Source organism: Impatiens glandulifera, chromosome 6, assembly GCF_907164915.1.
Source record: "Impatiens glandulifera chromosome 6, dImpGla2.1, whole genome shotgun sequence".
Lineage (NCBI taxonomy): Eukaryota > Viridiplantae > Streptophyta > Magnoliopsida > Ericales > Balsaminaceae > Impatiens > Impatiens glandulifera.
In genome coordinates, this window is record NC_061867.1 from 47,270,359 (window position 1) to 47,292,854 (window position 22,496).

Consider the following 22,496-nt stretch of genomic DNA (forward strand, 5'->3'; position numbering starts at 1 on the left):
AAATACTTAGAAAAATATTTATAAAACTCATCAAATTCATAACATAAAATTTTTAGTTTAAAAATATATAAAATTCACTATAATTAAATTAAATAAATATGTATTGTGGGATGTAAATGTAATTGTAATTGGTATAATTTCTCTCAAAATGTGATTAACTGATACATATCATATTATTTAGGTAATTTGATGATTAACTTTAAAATTAAATAAATTATGATATTTCAAGAAGTATGGTTTAAGAGAGTAAAATGTTAGCATTTAATTTTCAGTTATAAAAATAAAATTTATTGTATTGAATTTAAAATAATAATATTGAATTATCATAATTAAGTGTCAAAGTGCTGGTCATTCATCACTTATATTTAACAAAAAAATAATTTTTATTATCGACACTATTTCATTGGTTTGCTCGGTTTATCTATTTCTTCACTTATTATTATTTGTGTGATTGTTGGATAATTTACATTAAAATTTTAGTCTTTATTTGACCCAGGCGTGACAAATTAACACCCATGCCTGACGATTCCATGATGAAGGTCCTAGTCAAGTCAGAAAATGGTCAATTGTGCTTCCAACACAGACAACAATTGCGGGACACTCACGGGTGAAATAAGAACGTGTAGCGCGACGTGAGGTTTTGGCCTTCTTCCCAAGAAGACAACGACAACGACGACAACATGAAAATTTTCCATCATTTGAAGAAGACAACTTTTCTGTTTCTCAACCAATTGTTTTCATTTAAAAAGAGAAATGATCGCGAAAGGACCATGATCATTTCTCATAATTTCTTGCATGAAACTAGCGACTGAACATATCCGATTTGTCCGATGAATGTGTTAGACTTTAAATTATGACCGAGCCTTTTGAGTTCTTTAGTTCAAGAAAAAGTTCTTGATTGTAAGGACCAGGGACAGAATTCAATTCTCAAGCGCAGCGGACATAGAATGAGATGAGAATTCGAGGTTAAGGAGAGAAGAGCCAAAGGGGAGAAGAGAAATATCACTAGATTACACCTAGCGGTCCAAGAAGGGGGAGGGGGGCCAAGAGATAACTTAGAGCATCAAGTTCCAAAATATTCAATTCATAGCCCCAAAAAGTGGGGTGGGCATCAGCATTTAAAGAGGCTGGTTTACCCAAAAGTATTCGGTTACAACAAACTTCCAAGATAACAGAATTCAGTTCAAGAGAAATAATAGAGAAAAGAAACAAAACAGAATTATTTCATAAAAAACATAAACTGGCCCATATGCACACTTGGGCCGAGAGACGGGTGCATAAAATATTTTAGGACCGAGGTTTTTGATGAGCAGACCGTAACATAAACTCCCCTTCGAGGTTTGTCGCCCTCGACGAAAAGAACTGGACATGTCAACCTCTAATGCACATCTTCAATCTTAAAAAACTATTGCTTCAGTCGGGCTTCAGCACATTCAACAAGGGTCGTAGCATAAGACCGTATTTTCTCAAAAAACTTTCGGCAGAATCGCTTCAGTAGTGGAACTGGCCGGGTCCTTGCGGTCTTTTGCGCTGTCGGGTCGCTTGCCACTCCGCCAATGTGAGGAATTTCTGTGCACCTAAGGTCGAGTTTTTCAGTGTTTAGAGCTGGCCTTGGTTGCTGCAATGTCCCCAACGCCTGGGGCAAAAATAATTTCTTCCAACTTTGATTAAACTCCATACTTGGCTCAAGAATCTGGGCCAAGTCTTTTTCCCGAACCAACATAACAACAACATCGAAGGAGCCATAGTTTCTAATTAGATCGTTAGGAATATCTTCTAAGGTCATTGCCGCGAGTGAAACAGTTTGACCTTCGGGCTTACTCTTTATTTGCATTTTTGCAGCAACAATATATTCATCTAGGGTCTTTTCCAGTTGGTTTCCATGCATCAAACTGGCCTGCGACCGAGGAATTCCCTTTAGGACCGTGGTTTTGTCTTGCTTCTCATAGGATAGGGTCAGCTTTTCAAAGTCCCAAGAAGACGGGCCTAGAGTAATCAGCCATTCAATTCCCAACACAATATCATATCTGTCCATGGAAATTACCTTCATTTCTGTTTGGTATTCATTGCCTTCCATCGACCACTTCAAGTCCTTGCAAACACTAGAAAATAACACATTAGACACATCGACCACTCTAACCGATTGCACCTGTGTTTCTATACTTTTGTGGTCTATTTTCTCCAAAATCCTGCTATTAATAAAATTGTGGGTGCTGCCTATATCGATCAAGATCACCACCGACAGGTTCCCAACTTTGCCAAGAATCTGGAGCGTTTGGAAAGCTTTAGACCCGGTCAAGGCATGTAAAGATATGGATGGTTCATCCCTTGGGCCGAGCAATGAAGGTAGATCATCCAAAACAGGTTCTTGGTCGGGTTCTTGATCTTCTTGATTGGCCGAGACTATAAATAACTTTGATTTACACCTATGGTTTGGTTGTCATTTTTCATTGCAAGAGTAGCATAGGCCCTTCTTTCGCTTTTCATCCATTGAGGCTGGGTCTAATTGCTTAACATGGCCCTGGTTTGCATTTGAAGAGGACCCATATGATGAATTCTTGAAATCGGTATTGGTGCTCGGCCCGGCTGTGTTGATATTGGACGGTGTGGGTAGCATCGATGCATCAGCGATGTACAAGTTACCACTGCTCATTAAGGACTGATATGTTGCTTCTTGGGCTTTATCCATGGCCATTTCTTCGATTAAAGAATCTGGGAATCGCAACCTGATGCAGTTCGCAATCTCTTCCCTTAGACCGGACAAGTAGCAATCTATGACATATTCTCTTGGCATGCTGTAGAGTTTTTGAGAGATCGACATGTATCACATATTATATTCTTGAACCGACCCAACCTGTTTTAAATTCATCAGCTGTCTCATTGGTGTGTCATGTATAGATGACCCGAATTGAGTCATAAGGTCTCTTTCGAACACGTCCCAAGATAAGGCTTCCATATGATTTCGGTTTTGAAGATATGACCCGTACCACATTTTTGCTTCGCCAGAAAAATGAATGGGGGCGATTTCTAATTTAGTGGCATCCTTAGTTTTGTTCACCCTAAAAAATTGCTCGGTAGATATTAGCCAACCCTCGACATCCGACCCATCAAACCGAGGAAAATCGACCTTGGTTAGCCGAGTAGGAGGAGCATAGTGTTGGTCGCGGTTCTGGACAAGGTGCGGGGGCCTAAATGGTGAAGGACCGTGGAAAGAATTATCATCATAGGGTCTGTGGAGGGGTTCTTGCACGTTTCCAGATGCCCCGCTCTCAAACGCTGCCATTCTTTCTTCAGCCGCATCAAATCTTCGGTCTATGGTAGCTTGCATCGCAGCTATTTGTTGGGACATGTTTTCAATGAGGGCCTTGAGCGCATCCATTTCTGATTGCTGACGAGTTTCTACCATGTTGAAAATCGGCCAGCTCTGATACCAAGATGTTAGACTTTAAATTATGACCGAGCCTTTTGAGTTATTTAGTTCAAGAAACAAGTTCTTGATTGTAGGGACCAGGGACGAAATTCAATTCTCAAGCGCAGCGGACATAGAATGAGATGAGAATTCGAGGTTAAGGAGAGAAGAGCCAAAGATGAGAAGAGAAATACTACTAGATTACACCTAGCGGTCCAAGAAGGCGGAGGAGGGCCGAGAGATAACTTAGAGCACCAAGTTCCAAAATATTCAATTCATAGCCCCAAAAAGTGGGGTGGGCATCAGTATTTAAAGAGGCTGGTTTACCCAAAAGTATTCGGTTACAACAAACTTCCAAGATAACATAATTCAGTTCAAGAGAAATAATAGAGAAAAGAAACAAAACAGAATTATTCCATAAAAAACATAAACTGGCCCATATGCACACTTGGGCCGAGAGACGGGTGCATTTTAGGACCGAGGTGTTGATGAGCAGACCGTAACAGAATGTTTGAAATATTTTGAGAAATCGGGGATCTAAAGTTGTTTGGTGTTCATTTGATGCAAGGTTGTCCTTCACACGTCCATTACATCATTTGTGGTAGACGATCGAGGCTAGAGAGAGTTTAAAGAAGATAAAAAAACTATTGTTGTTCTTAGAGCTCTCGATATTTTTTACTTTTGTAGTTAGAGTTCCATGTTCGTGTTCTAGTCAATTAGAGTGTGTTCCTAGACTCTTTTGAAAAATATGTACCGATTTCAAGTAATGCTTCTTGCTCACAAGTATTTGCATTTTTCTTATATTTTAGATTTAGAATATGACAACAACGTAGACGAATGCTCCTCTGAATAAATTGATACCAAAACTAAACACGCGTTTATGTTTCAATTCATCTTTAGATGCATGTTATAGGATGAAATAAATCAATAAAGTGTAAAATAATATTCTTTAAATGGTGAAGAGTTTAAATTAGAGATCGTGTAACCAAGCACCGAACAAAGAATAAAATCTATAAAACGCGTTTGAACACGCATTATATTTTTCTTTCATAATTTATCGATGAGTAAAATATGTGGCGACTCTAAAAAAGTCAAAACTAGTCCAAAACGAAAGTTTTAAATTCACTCTAGTTGCACCTACCATTTTAATTTATCGTTTCATCAAGATGATATCGTTCCTAAAACTTCATCTCATGTCGAAAATTTTCAATATAAGTTATTTCTACCTTTTTAGCTTTGTAGCTGTAAGTTATATGTATTTAGGTTTTTCAGTAAACAATTTCATGTGCAACGTCCTATAAGGCCATGTACATCGTCTTATAAGGCCACATGCATCATATTTTGTGTTAAAAAAAATAGTTTTTTCATTTAAAAATGTCATGTGCAGAACCTTATAAGGCCATGTGCAGCGCCTTATAATGTCATATGCAACACATTTTTTCTGTCAAATAACATATTTAGCCATTTCATTTAACAATGGAATGTGCAGCGCCTTATAAGGCCATGTGCATCGCCTTATAAGGTCATATGTAGCACCTTATAAGGCAATGTGCAACACATTTTTCTATTAAAAAAATTATTTAGTTTTTTCAGTTAACAATGCAATGTGCATTGTCTTATAAGGCAATGTGCAACACATTTTCTCTATTAAAAAAAATATATAGAGAAATGGAACTCTTTAATATATAATCTGACTAAAGATTGTTGATATTCTAATTAACTTCTCCAATATTTTATTTTTTTATTACCTAGTCATATAACATCTTAACGTGAATATGGGACTTTGCAGATCTTCATCCTTATTATTTAAAGTGAATATTTTTATATTTTTCGCATCAACATGACACTCAAAAAATTCCAAATAATTGGCAACCTTCTATTGTTAAAATAGACAAAATGGGAGGATAAATATTTGACAGTTTCAAACCTAGTAATACGCTGAACATATTTAAAATTTAATCGTTCAATTAACAAATAATCTCTTTCATTGTTTATAATTTTCTTACCTGGTAAAATAGAATAAGAATTTGTGGATTTCATGGAATGAATAGTCTACCGCTTTAATAGCACAATTCCAGCTCAAAGTTTTAAATTTTTTTATGACAATCACTAAAGAATAAAACATATTGTAGAATGTACTACATAAGACACATGGAGACTTATACTGGAGATGAAATAGAATGACATCATAACATTGTAATTTATACAGTTTTAACATGTTTAACTATTTGAGAATTCTCTATACTAATTTGTAAGACTTGTTTTTGTAAAAGTAAAGGGAATAATTTAGACACTTAGAATAAAATACCATGCAGTTATAAAGTTAGAATTTATAAAGTTAGAGCTCAACACTTTTAGGAGATTATTGCCAAAAATAAGTAGTGACTTATACAAGAAGATCAATAAACGAAGGATGCAGTCGAATAAATGAAAGTAGTGACTTGATGAAAGTTTGACATTTATAAAGATTAAAATTAACAATATTTATATTTATATAAATAAAATTTTTAGTTTTAATAATCCATATGTTATTATTTATATAAATAAATGGTTTAGTTTAATAATCCATATTTGTAATTAATTTTTTTAAATGAATATGACCTTATAAGGCATTGCACATGGCCTTATAAGGCACTTCCTATGACATTCACTTGCACTAAACATATTATTTACATAAAAAACTCTCAAGTCTTTATAATGTCCTTACCATGTTCATAAATAAACATCATAATCTTATGTGTTGTGATTGGGATAGTAGACATTCATGTTTGCTTGTGTATTCGTTGTCGACCCTATCTGCGAAAGTTGAGATGATAGGAGAAACATCAATGATGTGTCAAACATGCTCAAACTTTCATTTCAGGGATGTGGAGACGATGTTGACATTGAAGTTGTAAGCAAAAATAAAAACACAATTATAACACTTTTATTAAACATAACATAAATCACATAGAAAATAATTAAGATACTCAATAATGCAGCCAAACCAATTTTCGGAATCTTGAGGCCGACTTACTTACAATTTTCTCAATGAAAGTTTGTTTTCGAAAAACAAATTTTGCACACGATATTGTTAACTGAAAAACCTAAATATTTTTTTTATCTGAAAAAAGTTATGCACATATGGCATTATAAAATGTTGCACATGACATTGTTAACTTAAAAGCAATATATAATTTTAACAAAAAGAAAATGTATTGCGCGCTCATAACATTATAAGGCGCTACACATACCATTGTTCACTAAAAAAACTAAATAAAAATTAACAGAAAAAAAGTGATGAACAATGGACACTAGAATCTAGTAACCAAACTATAAAAGTAATAAAACGGTACATTTTGGGGTCAACAAATGATTTGTTTAATGCTTCATCTTTTGCGACATTGTCTCTATTGTATTCCGAAAATAAAATCTTAAAAGTTCATTATCTATAGAAAAAAAGTTTGTGTATAACTATAACTGAAAATCTTACCATTTAGTGAAAGAATTTGTCTTTGAATTCACGCAATGAATAAATATTGGTTTTTTTTTTTGAAAAATGACTTATTGTCATTTCATTAAAAAATTCCAAAAACGGGAAAAAACACACGAGTTTAAGAGATCATTCTAGACAGGCCTATAATGATTTTGAAGTCGTAACATTCTAATTAAAAGTTATAAACGTAAATGAATTATCTGATTACAATGTTTTCAATTCTAGTGAGTTCATTAAACGGTAAATTCCAGTTTCTGCAGATATTCCAGTTCTGCTATGTGCTTGGAATTCTTTTCCACGTTCCTGCGAGGACGCTGCAATCCGAAATAATATCTTTTTATAACTCTTCAACGCTCCTGTGGGTTCTGCCATACACGTTGCCAAATGTTATACACCACTACTCCAAATATGCACTTGAACACGCTTGTTGTAAATCTATTTCCCTTGGATTTGAGTAGTGTCGCATCTTTGATTTCATTCAATTCGCTCGGGAAACAGATCAGCTCCAGACTTTTATAGAATTTATCTTAAAGCTCCGAAGCAATAAAGAAGCTCCCAAATATGTGATCTATGGTTTCTTCATGTCCTCTACATAGAAGATAGCTCGCGTCCGGGATGCTCATATACTTGCTGATACGATCACGAGTGTTGAGTCTTTCCCAGAAGGCGAGCCATAGGATGAACTGATGTCGAGGGATAATCTTCGTTGACCATACAAGAGGAGCCCATTCTACTTTCTTCGCTTTTTCCCGGGTTACCTCCCATATTTTCTTCGATACTAGTTTCCCATTGTCCTCAGCTTTCCATTCATGAATATCCGGACTGTCGTATAGTTGTATGTTACTTATATGATCAAGTATACTCTATCCTTTTGGATTTCTTCTTAGGAGTAAGTTCCGATTCTCGTCTTTAATGTCTCTGATTTTCACTTCTGCGTAGTCCCTTCTAATACGGGTATTTTGAAACTCCTTCTTGTGGATGATAAGATGATTTTCGAACCAGGGGTCGTGCCAAAATAGAGTGTATTTCCCGTCTCCTAGACGAATGTCATAAAGATCTGCAATATTGCGTTCTAGTTTAAGAATCTTTTTTAGAGACCAGCTCATACCTTCATGAATTTTGCAGGTCCAGATGCTGGTTTTGTATTTCATAAACCTCGTATGCACCCATTTGATCCATAGTGACTCCTGATTGCGCTCCAAAGCCCACAAATGCTTGAAGGTGAGAGCTTTGTTCCACTCGATACAGTTCTTCAAGACGATGCCTCCCTCGTCCACTAGTTTGCAGAGAGTGATCCATTTGACTTTCTTTCATCCTCTTCCGTTACTGTCCCATATAAAGTTCCATATCAGCGTGTCGAGCTCCTTCATTACCTTCTTCAGAATGACCATCTGTTGCGCCTAGTAGCCAACTATGCCTATGACCACGGTTTTGATAAGTTCGATCCTCCCTAAATAAGAAAGTTTTTTTTGCTGCCCAGCCAGATATTGTGTGTTTTACCTTTTCAATCAGTGGCTTGAAGTATGAGATCTCGATCTACTTCGTGGTTAACGAAATTCCTAAGTACCTTACGGGAAAACTTCCTTCCTTGATGCCCATGATGTTGAAGATGTCCTACTTTGTTTCGTTCTTCACGCTTCCAAAAAATGTCACACTTTTGCTTTCATTAATAGTTAAACTTGTAACCTCAGAAAAGAACATTAGTGCAACCCTAATTGTTTTAATGGAATTAATATCTGCGTGTGCTAGAATGAATAAATCACCAGCAAAACATAAATGAGTTACCTCCTCTACCTCACGGAATGGGTGAAAGATGTATGAACAATTCTTTCGGAACATTGCGAAGATGCTCTCAAAGATCGCCATGATAGCTACGAAAAGGTAATAAGAGAGGGGGTCCCCTTGCCTTACCCCGTTTCCCCCCTTGAAATACCCTTTATGGACTCCATTGATGCTATCAACAAAGCAAGATGATGAAACGCACTGCATAATCCAATCAATAAAAATCATATGAAAAGTAGAAACAACCAGAAAGTCCCGAATGGCTTCCCATCTAACAAAGTCGAAAGCTTTCTTGATATATATTTTGAAAGCCACTCTTATGAATATTTTATTTTTCCCGTAGACTTTTAAAAGACTCTACATGAGAAGAATATTATGAGAGATTGTCATACCGGGGATATATGCAGATTGGTTAAGATTTATAATTTTTCTTATGATATTTTAAAATCGTTTAGAAATGATTTTTAAAATTATTTTATAAATCACATTGCTGTAGGAAATTGGTCTGAAATCTTGTACTTCTCGGGTACCTTAGTTTTGGAGATCAAGGTTAGGACCGCTGTATTCCATTGTTTTAACATCTTCCTATTCTTGAAAAACTCTAGAACCCCATCAGTAACGTCTTTACCCACACCCGACCAATTGTCTTTGAAGAATTGTGCATTAAACCCATCATGACCCGGGCTTTTATTCCCATCAATACTAAATAGAGCTTCTTTAACCTCAACCCTCGTGACCACCCTTATCAGCTCACGACTATCTTCTACAGAGATTTTCATATCAATAATCTGATACAAGGTATTCAGGTAACTTTGATGCTGCTTTCTTGTACCCATAAGCTGCTTATAGAAATTGATAGCCAAATCTTGTACACCTTTTTGATCCTGAACATATTCACCATTATCATTATTCATCCTATATACATTGTTTCTCATGTTTCTAACCTTGCATTTTCTGTAGAAGAAAGTTGTGTTTTTGTCACTCAATAAGAGCCAACTCTGTCTTGATATCTATCTAACAAAATTCTCTTCAAGCTGACTCAACTTTCTGAAGTTTTCAAGCGCATTCCTTTCTATTTCATTTAGTTTTACATCATTATCATCCCTTAATAACCCTTTCTGAACTTCTTCAGGTTTTTCTCTAGCAGCTAAAACTCTATTGGAGATATTGTTGAACTTCTTCTTGTCAAAGCTTTAAAGATGATTCTTCAGGAGTTTAATAGAGTCAATGGCTTCTAGATCTAGGATATTTCTACTTTGTCTTTGATTTTCATCATGTTCTTCTTTAGTAGGTCTTTTCTGACTTTGAACCTCTTCACTACTGGATTCATGACTGTAATCGATTTTAATCCGCCCTACTTCAAAACCAAGGCTCACTGCCTTTTTCAAGACCAAATTGTCTTCTTCTGCACTTGATCTTTTGATTTCACAAAACCCAAGATTTTCCAGTCCATTCTCAAGAGCTTCCTTATTGCTTGTTAGTTTTTCAATGTTTTTTGTTCAGGATTCTCCTGTTCATTATCTTGAAAGGTGGCTCTAAGCCCATGGATTGGGTCATTTCGAATTCTAATGACATTGTTTTTTCAGTTCCTGCTTGCATTTCTAGAATTTTGAAGAGTGAATCACAACCTATTGGAGTTCCATCAGCCCCAATTTTTCTTGTTTCATATGGGTCAAGTATTCCCGTCCTATAGATATTTGAATTTCAGAAACTTTAGAACTAGGACGTGTAGTTACATCAAGACTAGTTCTTTTATTAGTATTGGGACTAGTGGAGTTAGGACCAACAATAATATCATCCACAATAACAGGACTTGTGCTAGTATCAGGACCAATATAGTCGGGACCAACAATGGTTGCACATTTTTCATCAAGATCGGTAGTAGCAAGTCCGGTATCTTGAGTAGTATCAGGATTAGTAAGTCCAGGACCATACTTAATATGGTCAATATGGATAAGTATGGTAGCATTATGAGAAGCTCTAGGACCGGTGTGGCTATGTCTAGCTTTATCAGAACCGATACCCTGACTAGGACCAACGTTTTGAACAGGACCTATTCTTGAGAAAGTAGAATCCCTAAGACCGGTGCCTTGAACATGACCAATAGGATCAGCGTTAGCAGGGCCAGTTTGTACCCTTACCCACTTCATTCTTTTTCATATCTTCTTCCTTAACTTTATATGTTCTTGCTTTTGGTTTCCCATCCTATCATTATCAGTGCGTTCATTTCTGTTAAGTTCAGACTTGTTCACATTTCTCTACACCTGAGCCTAGTTAGAGTCATTGATACCGCCTTCCTGAGCATTGTTATTAGCCTTCAATTTTAGATTATTATTGAATGTACATTTATTCGTAGCATGTGTGAAAGTGTTACACCATATACATCGATTTAGTTTCCATTCGTATTGTACTCCAATGTCAAATAAATTTCCCAGTCTATCTTTAAGTTCGAGTTTGATTGGAAGAGAGCTACTTGGTTGAATTTCGACACTAACTTTAGACACAGATGCACGCTCGTAGCCTTCCATTGCTGGGTCAAACATAAGTGGTTTGCCTATAATGCTTTAAATATAGGTTAGAACCATTGTGTTGCACAGATGTGGTGGAACATTCTTGAGATTCACCCAGATTTGTTCAAGTTCTGGCGGTGTATGATTAGTATTAAGTTCCTCGCTCCACTTGTACAGCTTGAATCTTTTTCCTCTGATAAAGGTATATTCGCTCTCTATGATCGACTTTATTTCGCTTTCATTCTTGAAGGATAGAAAGTAGAATCCGTGATCATTGATTGTGATCCTCTCCAGACCAAAGGATTCCCACTGACCCATCAACCTTCTTTTAACCTCAGCAAATGGTGCATTCATGTTTCCCATAAAGTTACCAACTATGACAAACTCCCATGCATTTATGCATTTTTCTTAAATATCTGATGGGAGCTCAAACCGGTGTGGATGATCAAGTATAATTACCTTTGGGTATAAGGTGTCTATCTAGAATTTTCCCTTTTCTGGATTGTTCATGGCATTTCCATTCCACGGCTTTCCTTCTTGCCAAGTTTTGTTTAGGTTGCTCATGATTGTATACACCTTTTTTTATTACATTTCGAAATTTCCTTCATGACGTCAGTCGTCCACTTGATCACTTCATCATATTGGTCTTTGTTGAAGAGATTCGAATTCTTTAGATAGTGATTGTTAAAATGAGAATTCAAGTGATCATTTCTTTCCTAGGACATCGTAATCTCTTGTTTATTAACTTGGAAAAATAGCTTCTTTATCTGGTTTCTCAGTCCTGCCAAATTTACTATTTCATTTTTCCTTATTGACCACGTTGGCCCAGCAATAGGATCCTTGTTATCAGCCTGAGTATTTTCTTTGTCGGGAGTTGCAGTAGTAGGAGGAGCTAAGGAGATGACTGTTTCAGGGTTGCTATCTTTCCTAACTTGTTTGTTCTTTTCGGCTCATCTAACACTTGTATTTCCCACAAAACTGTTGCCTTCAATTGTTCTAATCTTCTATAGAATATCTCCTTCAATGCTCTTCTCTTGTGTACCCATTTTTCTCTTTTGAATGCTATCAATTTAAATTTATCAATTGGAATTTCAGGATCCAGATTAACGAGTGGAGAATATGCACTCATTTTCAATATCTTAGGGTTAGCCTCGGGTGTCACGAGTTCCTTGGGATTTACTTCAGCATTCTTCTTGGAACTTGAGTTATTTGTCTTCATGTTTTTCTTTTCTTTGATTTTCGATCCATTCTTACCCTTCTTATCTGTTTTAGAATTATTCGATCCTATTACTTGACCGATCCTTTTAATTTCAGCACTTGTTTTGGAAGAACTATGCCCCTTTCTTTGCTTTTAGTATGATCTTTGTTGCTGACATCTTCTTCATGGACTTAAGATATTCAAGGTCACATATTATTGTTTCATCATAGTCGGTGCTATCGTCTGATTCCAAATCAACATACATGCTTTGGTTCTTTTGATTCGACCTGTGGCTCATAGCTTTGATTGTAGAGTTATAATCCTATCGATTATGACCTACAGAGGAAGCAATTGTATGACTAGAAATGTCAGTAGCACCAGGGCTTATGTGAGCAACCAGATTATCTTTTTTAGACCTAACCAAGCCAAAAACCGTTGGCTAACCCCTTATCAGACCCGACCAAGCGAAAATCGTTGGTTAATTCTTCCAGTTTCATACATTCTTCACTTCTTATACCCTAACTTATATTCTAACCCAACTTATTTATAGCTTCAATTAGATCCATACCCAGACCTAGATTTTCAAACAGATTGTCATTCACGGTGCCATCAACCAACGAATCAATATAATTCTCAGCGAGGCTTTCAGCATTGACTATACCAATCAAGTTTAGTTAATCATCCTTTAGATCTATTTTATTAGACTTTTCTAATTTAGCTGAATTTATTTCCATGACCAGCTCCAAATCAGATCCATTTTCTTTAGTGTTTCCAAATTCTATTAGACTATGTCCTTCAACAACTTCAGCTAGATGTGTAGGTTTTTTAAAAGATCATGCAATTTTAGCCTCGGTTTCAGAATCTTGGGTGCATTCAGTGTCTTTTGTCCAACCTTTTTTTAGCCTAGTCTATAGTCTGATTGTCTGACTTTCCATCTGATACTTAGTAGGGCAGGTAGACTTAGCATTCTGATCATCAATGGAACCCAAGACTTTGCGTTTTGCAACATTTCCATTGCAGAACAGGATTATGAAATTATGTCCTTCTTTGGACCCAATGGACTATGAGCAGTTGATATCTCCAACTCTGTAGAGGCAATTTCAATATGACCCATTTTTCCTAGTTCAACATCCTCTCTAGGAGGACTGGTAAGCTCTGTTTTCTGATCTTTCTCTACACGTGAATAACCCAAACTGTCATGTTTCCTGTTTTTGAAACTAACCCTAACCTTGTAATATTCTTTGAACCTACTGATTCTCGACCAGCAGTCTTATTCAGCCCTGTCATATTTTCCTCAATAGAAACTCCAATACCAACTTTAGTAGGATCATTCAAAACAAACATAGATCTCAGCATAATGTTTTCACCCGATGCAGAAATAGACCCCAACATTGAGCTTTCAATAAGACTCGATAAAGTTGTACAATTTATGTCATTTTCCTCCATTACCTTAGAGCCCTTTTGACATATTATCTCCAACATCGGGACCGAATTTTCAGCACAAGCAACCCAATTGTCATCAGTTATAGTGAAACAAGATTTCAAATCCAATTTCCCAACAGAATGACCAGTCAAGTCTAGGGTACCAACCAGCGACCCTAACGGTCTATTCTGTGTAGCAATTCCAATAACAATAGATATTTCTAGATTTAAAGTCCTATCATATATATATGCAGTACTATCTTTTCATATCAATTCAATTCTATCATTTCTTTATGAACATGCATATCATTATAGTATGAATCCCCAATAGAACTATTCTTATATAATTCATCTGTATGTAGAAAAAAACTCATACACGATGATGTATTTGGCATAGAATCAATAGGCGTATCTTCTCCATTTTTTAGGACTTCATCCATGATTTCTGGCTTCTACTTCCGAGGATTGTTAAGAGACTTGTGAGTTCATCTATCAGACTTAGCCTTGTTGCTTGTCGACGGCCCCTTCAGCACCTTCTTAGGATCATCAGGGAGGACTTGAAAGATGCCCCTTGCTCGAGTAACAACACTAGATGAGCGTGTACTAGTCATTGGAAAGATCAAGCGCAAACTGCCTAATCTTCAAAGGAGCCACAGAGGTTGGAATTCTGCCGCAAAGGGTGGGCTCAAACAACACGATTGGAAACCAATTGCACTGGAACAGGGGCTTGAAGATAATAATTACTCAAACAAGAAAGGGTTTAAGCAATTTTGGAACGGTCTGTAGCTACGAAAGCTTCCTCTAGACCGAACACTTGATTCAAACGACGATAAATAAGTTCAATGGAGACCTACCCGCGCCTCGCGGTGTGGTTTAATGTCCCGACCGAGATCCGAACTAACCTGTAAGCGAAAAGTGAGGATATGAGGGCGACCAACACAAATTCGATGTCAAGTCTCTGCAGAAGGGGTTTTTGACGAAATGCTCTGGTCGACGGTAGGAGAAGATGACCGCGACCGTTCTTTGCACAACAGAACACGTTCTAGAGGGCGCACGACAACCGATCGAAGGTGCTGGAGGATGGAGGCTGACTTCCAATGTAGAAGCGCGGTCGCAACGAGAATCCGTGTCGTTTGTGTCGTTCGTGCCAATCGTGCCGATTGTGCCGATCGTGCCGACAACGATCCAAATATTCGATCCAGAAACTAAATTTGCGATATCTCCCGATTCCTCCGGCCAAATTGAAATTCCTTCGGTCAGATTGTAAGGAGGAAAGAGATGCATTTGCTGAAGAAATTTGAGATCATTCCGACGTCGGAAGCTCCGATAGCGTTTATGTTCCTGTTGTGCCCGAAGTGAGAAAATAAATCTCTAGAGAAAATTTCTCTCTCTAGGTGAGGTTTAGGGTTTGGAAACGATATTTGCTGGAGAGATTTGAGAGAGGGAAACTATTTGACGAAAATGAGCGGGAAATGAATTTAGAGAAGATTTTTTTTTCATTTCTCTCTCATACAAACGTGAAAGCTCATGTCGAATTCGTGACATTACTTTCGTTACAATCTCATTGTCTTTATCATTTTTCATATTTTTAGGTCAGGATGATTGTAGATCAGATTAAATCAGATTTTTGAATAAATTTAAATTTAGCTCTATTAGGTCGATTATACTCAATCAATACATTACATGTTTCTCTATAACTGACTAATTGAATAATTCATATATTGGGTTGGTATAATAATTATTTAGATATCTCACTCTATACATCTAATAATTATATAATTGTTTTAAATTATTTTTAAACAAAATTAATTATAAAACAATTTAAATAATTTTTGCAACCAGCATCAATTCTTTTGCAAGAAGGTTAATGACGATGGTAAAACCAACACACTTATCCTTTAACAAAGAATGCATAATCCTAAGAAGGGATATTTAAATTTAACAAAGAATGCATAATCCTAAGAAGGGATATTTAAAAATAACATCTCTGTTTTATTTATTCCTATGTTAGCATACACAAAAAGGATACCGCATACCACGTCAATTGGTATCCATCATAAGTTAACACGTCAATTTACCTAATTTTCTTTCTTCTTTATTTCTCTTTCTTCTTCCCTCCGTTGTCGCCGTTTCTGCGCTACTACTACTGTTGTTCCTGCGCTCTTGTTATGCCGTTCTTCGTTCAGATCATTCGACGTTGTTCCTGCACTCCTGTTATGCCGTTCCTGTTATGCCGTTCTTGGTTCCGATTGTTCGCCGTCATGTTAGTCTATCTTTTTTTTTGTTCTTTCTATATATATATATATATATATATATATTAGGTTAGATAGGTTAGATTAAGCTTGATTATTTGTGATTCTAAATAGATAAGATAGGTCATATTAGGTTAGATTATTTGTATATTATAAATGATAGATATGTTAATTTGTTAGATTATAATTCTAATCTGAGTAAGTTTACTGAGTATAATTTAACCCAAGTGTAACTTTTCCGATAAGCTGATGACAGTCCTAAATCGCATCCGGTATTTTATTATCGTATTATTCAAAAAAAAAAACTAAACATATATTCATTATTTCTTACTAAATAGTGAAATGTGCTAAATAGTGAAATATGCTAAATAGTGTTATTTTTATTTGAAACTCAAACATAATTTATTTTTATTAAAATATGCAAAAACTTTGAATTACATTGTATTTACAAAATTTTATTAATTTACTAAATAGTGATATTTAAGGGACCCAAAAGTTAGGAGGTGATAAATATATTACTTATTAGTTTGATATTTTAGGTTATTTTAAGGTTTCTTTTATAATTGTTTTAAAAACAATTATCACATTAATATTATTTTAATCATTAAATTATTTAAATGATTTATTAAAATATCTAAATATTTTATTTTTATTAATTTTAAATACAAAAAATTATTTTAATAATTTATCTTTAATAAATATCAACTAATTATTTTAATCAAAATATTATATATTTGTATATATTTAAAAACGATTCAAAACCCAATATAAAACAAGCTCTTCAACATATTATACACATGTATATATCTCAAGTTATTAATTAGAATGCGTTTTAAAAAATAATAAAAAATAAGTTATTATGCAATTTATAACACTATTATTATTATTTTTTAATTTTAAAATATAAAATTTTATTTATTTCGTTTCATATAATATTGCTATTGTATCGATTTAAGACCTATCTATCTATCTATCTATATATATATATATATATATATATATATATATATATATATATATATATTTAAAAAAAATATATTTACTTGTCAATTTAGTTCTTAGAAAAATTGTATCGATAAGTTGTAATAAGTTAACGTTGTAGGTGCGAGAACTGGGGAGTTTGTAATTTAACAATATCTATATTTATTTTTATTTATAAATGAAAAGGAATTAATCGTCTTATTTGATATTGCAGGACATTACATCAAAATAATATAATTTAAGGACAGATTGCAGAATAACCGGGTCCTCCATAAAATATAGCATTACTGAAAATAAGTGCACCATAACACTGAGCAGCTGTGATCAAAATTTCATGCCTTTCTTCAACTGGATTTCTGTATTGGTCATAAACTCTAATTTCAGATACAGTACTTGTTCCATTTTCATGGGCATATAGTCCATTTCCCATTTGAGTAGTTGTGTGGTGACCTTCATTTTCTTTATTAAGAATCTCTCCACCAAAATCCACTCTTTCAGCATATTCACTCAATGAAATGAAGAGATTCTTAGGAAAATATCCTATGAGAATACCATTTACCTCTAGCCACCAGTGTCCATTCACACCATCCTGTAAAAAAAGATTTGTTAAAAAATAATTAATATATATTAGGCCGCAACCCATTAGTCAATCTTCTGGTTTAGATTTGCAATTAAATACAGTTTTATTTTTTTCAATTATAATTCTCTATAATTTAAATTGAAATGGCCCAATAACTATTAATTAAGGCTCCCATTTGAGACATTTTAACTTTTTTTTCAAATGAATCAAATATTATTAGTTGTTTTTGTTATAACTTAATAAATTAATTATTAAAAGTTTATACGTTTGAATGGTTTCAAAATACTAGTCAGATTTACCTTGTAGACCATAATTGTTAGGAAAGTTAATTGCCCTCCAAGAGTGGAAGGAAAAATGGGTTGACCAGGTTGAATTCTGAAATCAATTTGTACAAATCCAACGCAATCATGGTCATAACAACCTGTAGTATTGTAATTATCTGCCTATATAAAAAATAAAACAATTCTATCAATTTAACGATTATTTTTGGTTAAATTAATTAATCCTATCATACACACCCACTTAAGGCTTGTTCTGATTCAAAAATTTTAGATAACATGTATTATATAAAACGTAATGATTGGTGATAATATTAAAGATATTAGAAATTTTGGGTAAAAAATCTAGGAGGTATTAATATATAATGACAAAATAAATAAAAATATCATTTAAAATATTTGATATTTTAGTATTTTGATTAATGACTTAAGTAATGTTATTTAGAGGAAAGTAGTGAAATAATATTTAATTATGTTAAATTATTTTAAATAATTCTATAAAAAATGTCTTACTTACTGTCCAAAATATGAATAATCTTGGTTGATCATCACCATATTTTCTTGGATAAACCTTGGGTAGTATCAACAACAACAAAAATAAAACTGGTTAATTTCTTTACTATAATTTCTAAATTCTCACGTTGAAACATTTTTATACTTACTATCCATCCGACTTCAATGGTATTTGTGTTTGAACCATTTCCCGAAGTAATCCATATTTGAGCTAAACTAAATTCATTAGGCTCGACTTCAGGTTTCCATACCGTAAACGTTGCACTTGCTCCAAATAAGCGACCATAACTTTGGACTACAGCGTACTTTAATGAACAATAGAAAGAATGATATAAAATATCAACATATACAATATTAATATTTTTTTTCTAAAGTGCAATTATTGTAGGTTGGTAATAATCTTTATACTATAAAAAAAATTAAATATATATCGCTTAATTTTAAAGTTATATTTTGTATTGATAATGCTATTAGGTTTGAATGCTTTATTAAATGAAAGTTGAGTTGAGTTCTTTGATTACCTCGTGCACCTCTTCGTAAGGGTTTAAAAATAAGCTACTATTCAAATGAGGCGAAGGGTGTTTGCGAGTGATAGAATTTGTACTCCTTCTAATGGGAACAGTTCCTTCTGGGCATTTTCCGTATTTTTCCCATTCTTGAGATATTTGTCCATTGGATGTTGATTCCATTTTGATTTCGATGGGGGTAAGAGCTATGTTCCGTCTAGTTGAATTTGAATTATCAAACATTTGTATAAGATTAATTTGTTTTCTTTTTCCTAGTATATATTAATGCATTATAGTATTTTACTAGATCGGGAACTCAAACTATGTTTGAAAGAAAGAATCAAATATTTCATATGAATATTGAATAGATGAAATATTGTTCTAAAATATATCTTAATATATATTAACAAATTTATTAACATTTTTTTCGTTCAAACCGAGTTTTACTACATTTCTATAGGACAAATTCAATCAATAAAACAAAATTAATAATACCTTTAAATCTTTAGTATTATCAACTATAGGACCATGGTTGGATGCAAGTTGATTATTCATGTTAACACAATCAATCACATCATCACCCTACAAAATAAATGATATAAGAAAATATAATAAAGATGATAAATAATCCATATATAGATTGAATTTAGAATTGGACAAGAATTATAATGACCCACTATGGTTTGAACAGTGTCCTGGTGCTTTAAACCCTTTGAACTCTTTGTTGTCCCAGAAACATAGTATATGAATTGCCATGTTATACAGGTTACTAGAAATATTGAAAAAACAATATTAATATTATGTTTCTTGAGAGCCATTAAAGAGTTTATATTAAAAATGGTTTCTTAAGCTCCTTACTATTTAAATATAGATTGATTAAACAATAACTAGACATTATAATAACATCTTTCTTTTACTGTTGAATTTTTTTTTTTCTAATTCTTGAAATATTTTCTCTTTTATGACCTGTTTTAATAGAAAGTTTTAATAGCTCAATTGTTATTTGTAGTTCAACTTTGCGTATTTTTTAAAATGAGTCTTAAACTTTAAATTTAAATATATGTGTCTCAAATTATTATAATTTTTTTATCACACAATTTTTATATCTTTATAATAATCTTGAATGAATAAATAATGATTATATATATGATATAATTTTTTATAGTATTTTTTTAACAATATAATTGTTTAAATGTTATAGATGTTATTTTATATTATTTGTAATGACAATCGTTCTAATTATTTAGTAGAGATTCTTGTATAATAGTTTGATTTGATTTTCTTAATCCATTATTATTATGAAATAAAAATATATTGTACTTATCTGGCAGAGTGATTGATATTTTAATTTTTTATAATTAATTATTTATTAAAAAAGTTGATCAACAATAATTAATTTAGTATGATATAGTTTATGCATTTCAATTATATAGTTTTTCATTCAAAGGTATCAAAACCTTCATTTTACAATTAATTCTTATTGGTAAACTCATTTCTAATAGTCTTTTCTTTTATTTACTGTTAATAATAGTCATTTTGTACAATCGATTTTATTAAATTAATGATTAAAATTTCAATACATAACCTATTAATTAAACAAAATCTGACCAATAAATATATATATATATATAAAAAAAAAAACTAAATTAATTAAATTAGACAAAAATGTATACAAGTTGTTTATTTTTTACCCAAATAGATAATAAATAAATTTTTTTTTTTTTGGAAAACAGTTTAACGTTATTTCATTAAAAATCTCAAAAGTGGAGAGGGTCAAAATTAAAGATAGGCAATCTCTATCTTTGATTAAAAGATGACAAACAACGACCTAGAGTATCTTATTGGAAATATCAAACACACACAAATTATAGTAAAAAACAACAAAAACATACAAGGCCTACAGTTTTAAAATTCTGATTCTGGTGTGAACTTCCTTTTTGACTACTCTTACTCTGCTTTAGAATCCCAATTTGCATTCCTCAAAACTCAATTTGCATTCCTAGAATTCCAGCAATTATATTTATGTCGCATCCTCACTTATTTGACTCTAGGTTTTACTATCACTGATCAAACTATTGCATATGATGATGTTTGTTTTTGAGTTGCGCATTTAATGTCTTTAACTTTGACTGAGTTGTTTCCTATTCACTTCCATATGCTAATTTTCCATTTCTTTCATCCTCCTGATTCTTCACATTTTTCTTCCTCTAATTCTTTTTCATTTTCACCCTCTATTTCTTCTTCTTTATCTGATTCTTTATCTTCTCCTTCCTCTAATTTTTCATCTTCTCCTTCTTTTGAATCCACAACATTTTCATCATCTTCTTCTTCATCTTTAGTTTCCTCTAGATGTTTTCCAGTTCATGATTCTTCAATTTCATTTTCCTAAACTTTCTCATTCTGCTCCTGAACTTTTAGGCTATAATTGTGTTGCTGAACTTTCAAGATCTTATGTTGTTCTTCAATTGTTTTTTCACATTGATTACTTACATGTTCAAAAGTATTGCAGAATGCACGTCTGTTTGGCCTCCATTCATATGAAATATCCATGATTGTGGGCTTACCTCTTCTGTCAATAACTGTAATTTTTTTTTGTTAGAGTACTTCTAGGGTGCACTTCAATGTTTATCATAACATATGTGATGTGTTCTCTTTCTTCCGTGATTGAGTCCATATACAATGGTTTTCCTAGTAGACTAGCAAAATGAGTAAGTACTTCTGCATTGTACATATGAGCCAAAATGTTCCTTAGTTTGAACCAAATTTGAGTTGTTTCTTTCGGTTTGCTACGTAGGTTCAATCCTTCGGACCATCTTTCCAGTTTCATGAAGTTTGACCCAACATAAGTATGCCCCAACTCCAGAATATTCTCCAAATTTGTTCCCTTCTTGAACTTTAGGAAATAAGATCATTGATATTTGCAGATACCTTTTCCAGTTCAATATTCTATCATTACTTTAGCAAGACATCCTTAGTGACCAAGAAAGATACACGATTTTTCCTATATAGTTACCAACAACTACATATTCCCAGTCTTTAATGCATTTTTCTTCAACTTCAAGGGATAATTTAAACTCAAAAGGAGATTTGAGAATCTCAACCTTTGGTTTAAAATCCCCCAAGTAAATTTTTCCTTTATATTGTACCTGAGTTTCAACTTTCTGTTCAGTGTTTTTCTTCCAAACTTCATTTACTTTCCAACCGGAGTTACTTCTGATAGTGTAATTATTGGTGTTTGGGCACTTCATTAGCTCCCGCATTGTCTCTACACACGAACTAACTATCTTATCATATTCTTCTTTTTAAGTAAATTCCAGTTCTAAAGGTATTGAATATTAAGTTGGGCTATAAACTGTTGAGTTTTTTCCTTGCTAAAAACAATATCTTCTTTCTTCGCATGAAATAGCAATTTCGAAATTTGATTATTTAGTCTGTAGAGATTAGCCCTTTTATTATATTCAACCCTCCATTTTCCATCTTTGTTGACTTTTGCCTGAATACTTTATGTCATTTTAGTTTTTTTTCTGAGAATTTTCTTTATTTTCCTTCTGTTCTATTTCAGCATTATCAGAACTCTGTTTCTGCTCTAT

At 33.5% G+C, this 22,496-nt stretch overlaps 1 protein-coding gene across 1 annotated transcript; it reads right to left on the minus strand.

Moving 5' to 3' along the window:
• Positions 1 to 17,267: 17,267 nt before the first annotated feature.
• LOC124943707 lies at positions 17,268 to 22,166 on the minus strand. Its single transcript, XM_047484182.1, has 5 exons — positions 22,053 to 22,166; positions 19,402 to 19,488; positions 18,550 to 18,705; positions 17,909 to 18,052; positions 17,268 to 17,618 (listed from the first exon to the last, which is right to left on the minus strand). Exons 1-5 carry the CDS (start codon positions 22,164 to 22,166, stop codon positions 17,268 to 17,270), a joined length of 852 nt encoding a protein of 283 aa, XP_047340138.1.
• Between the last annotated feature and the right edge of the window lie 330 nt (positions 22,167 to 22,496).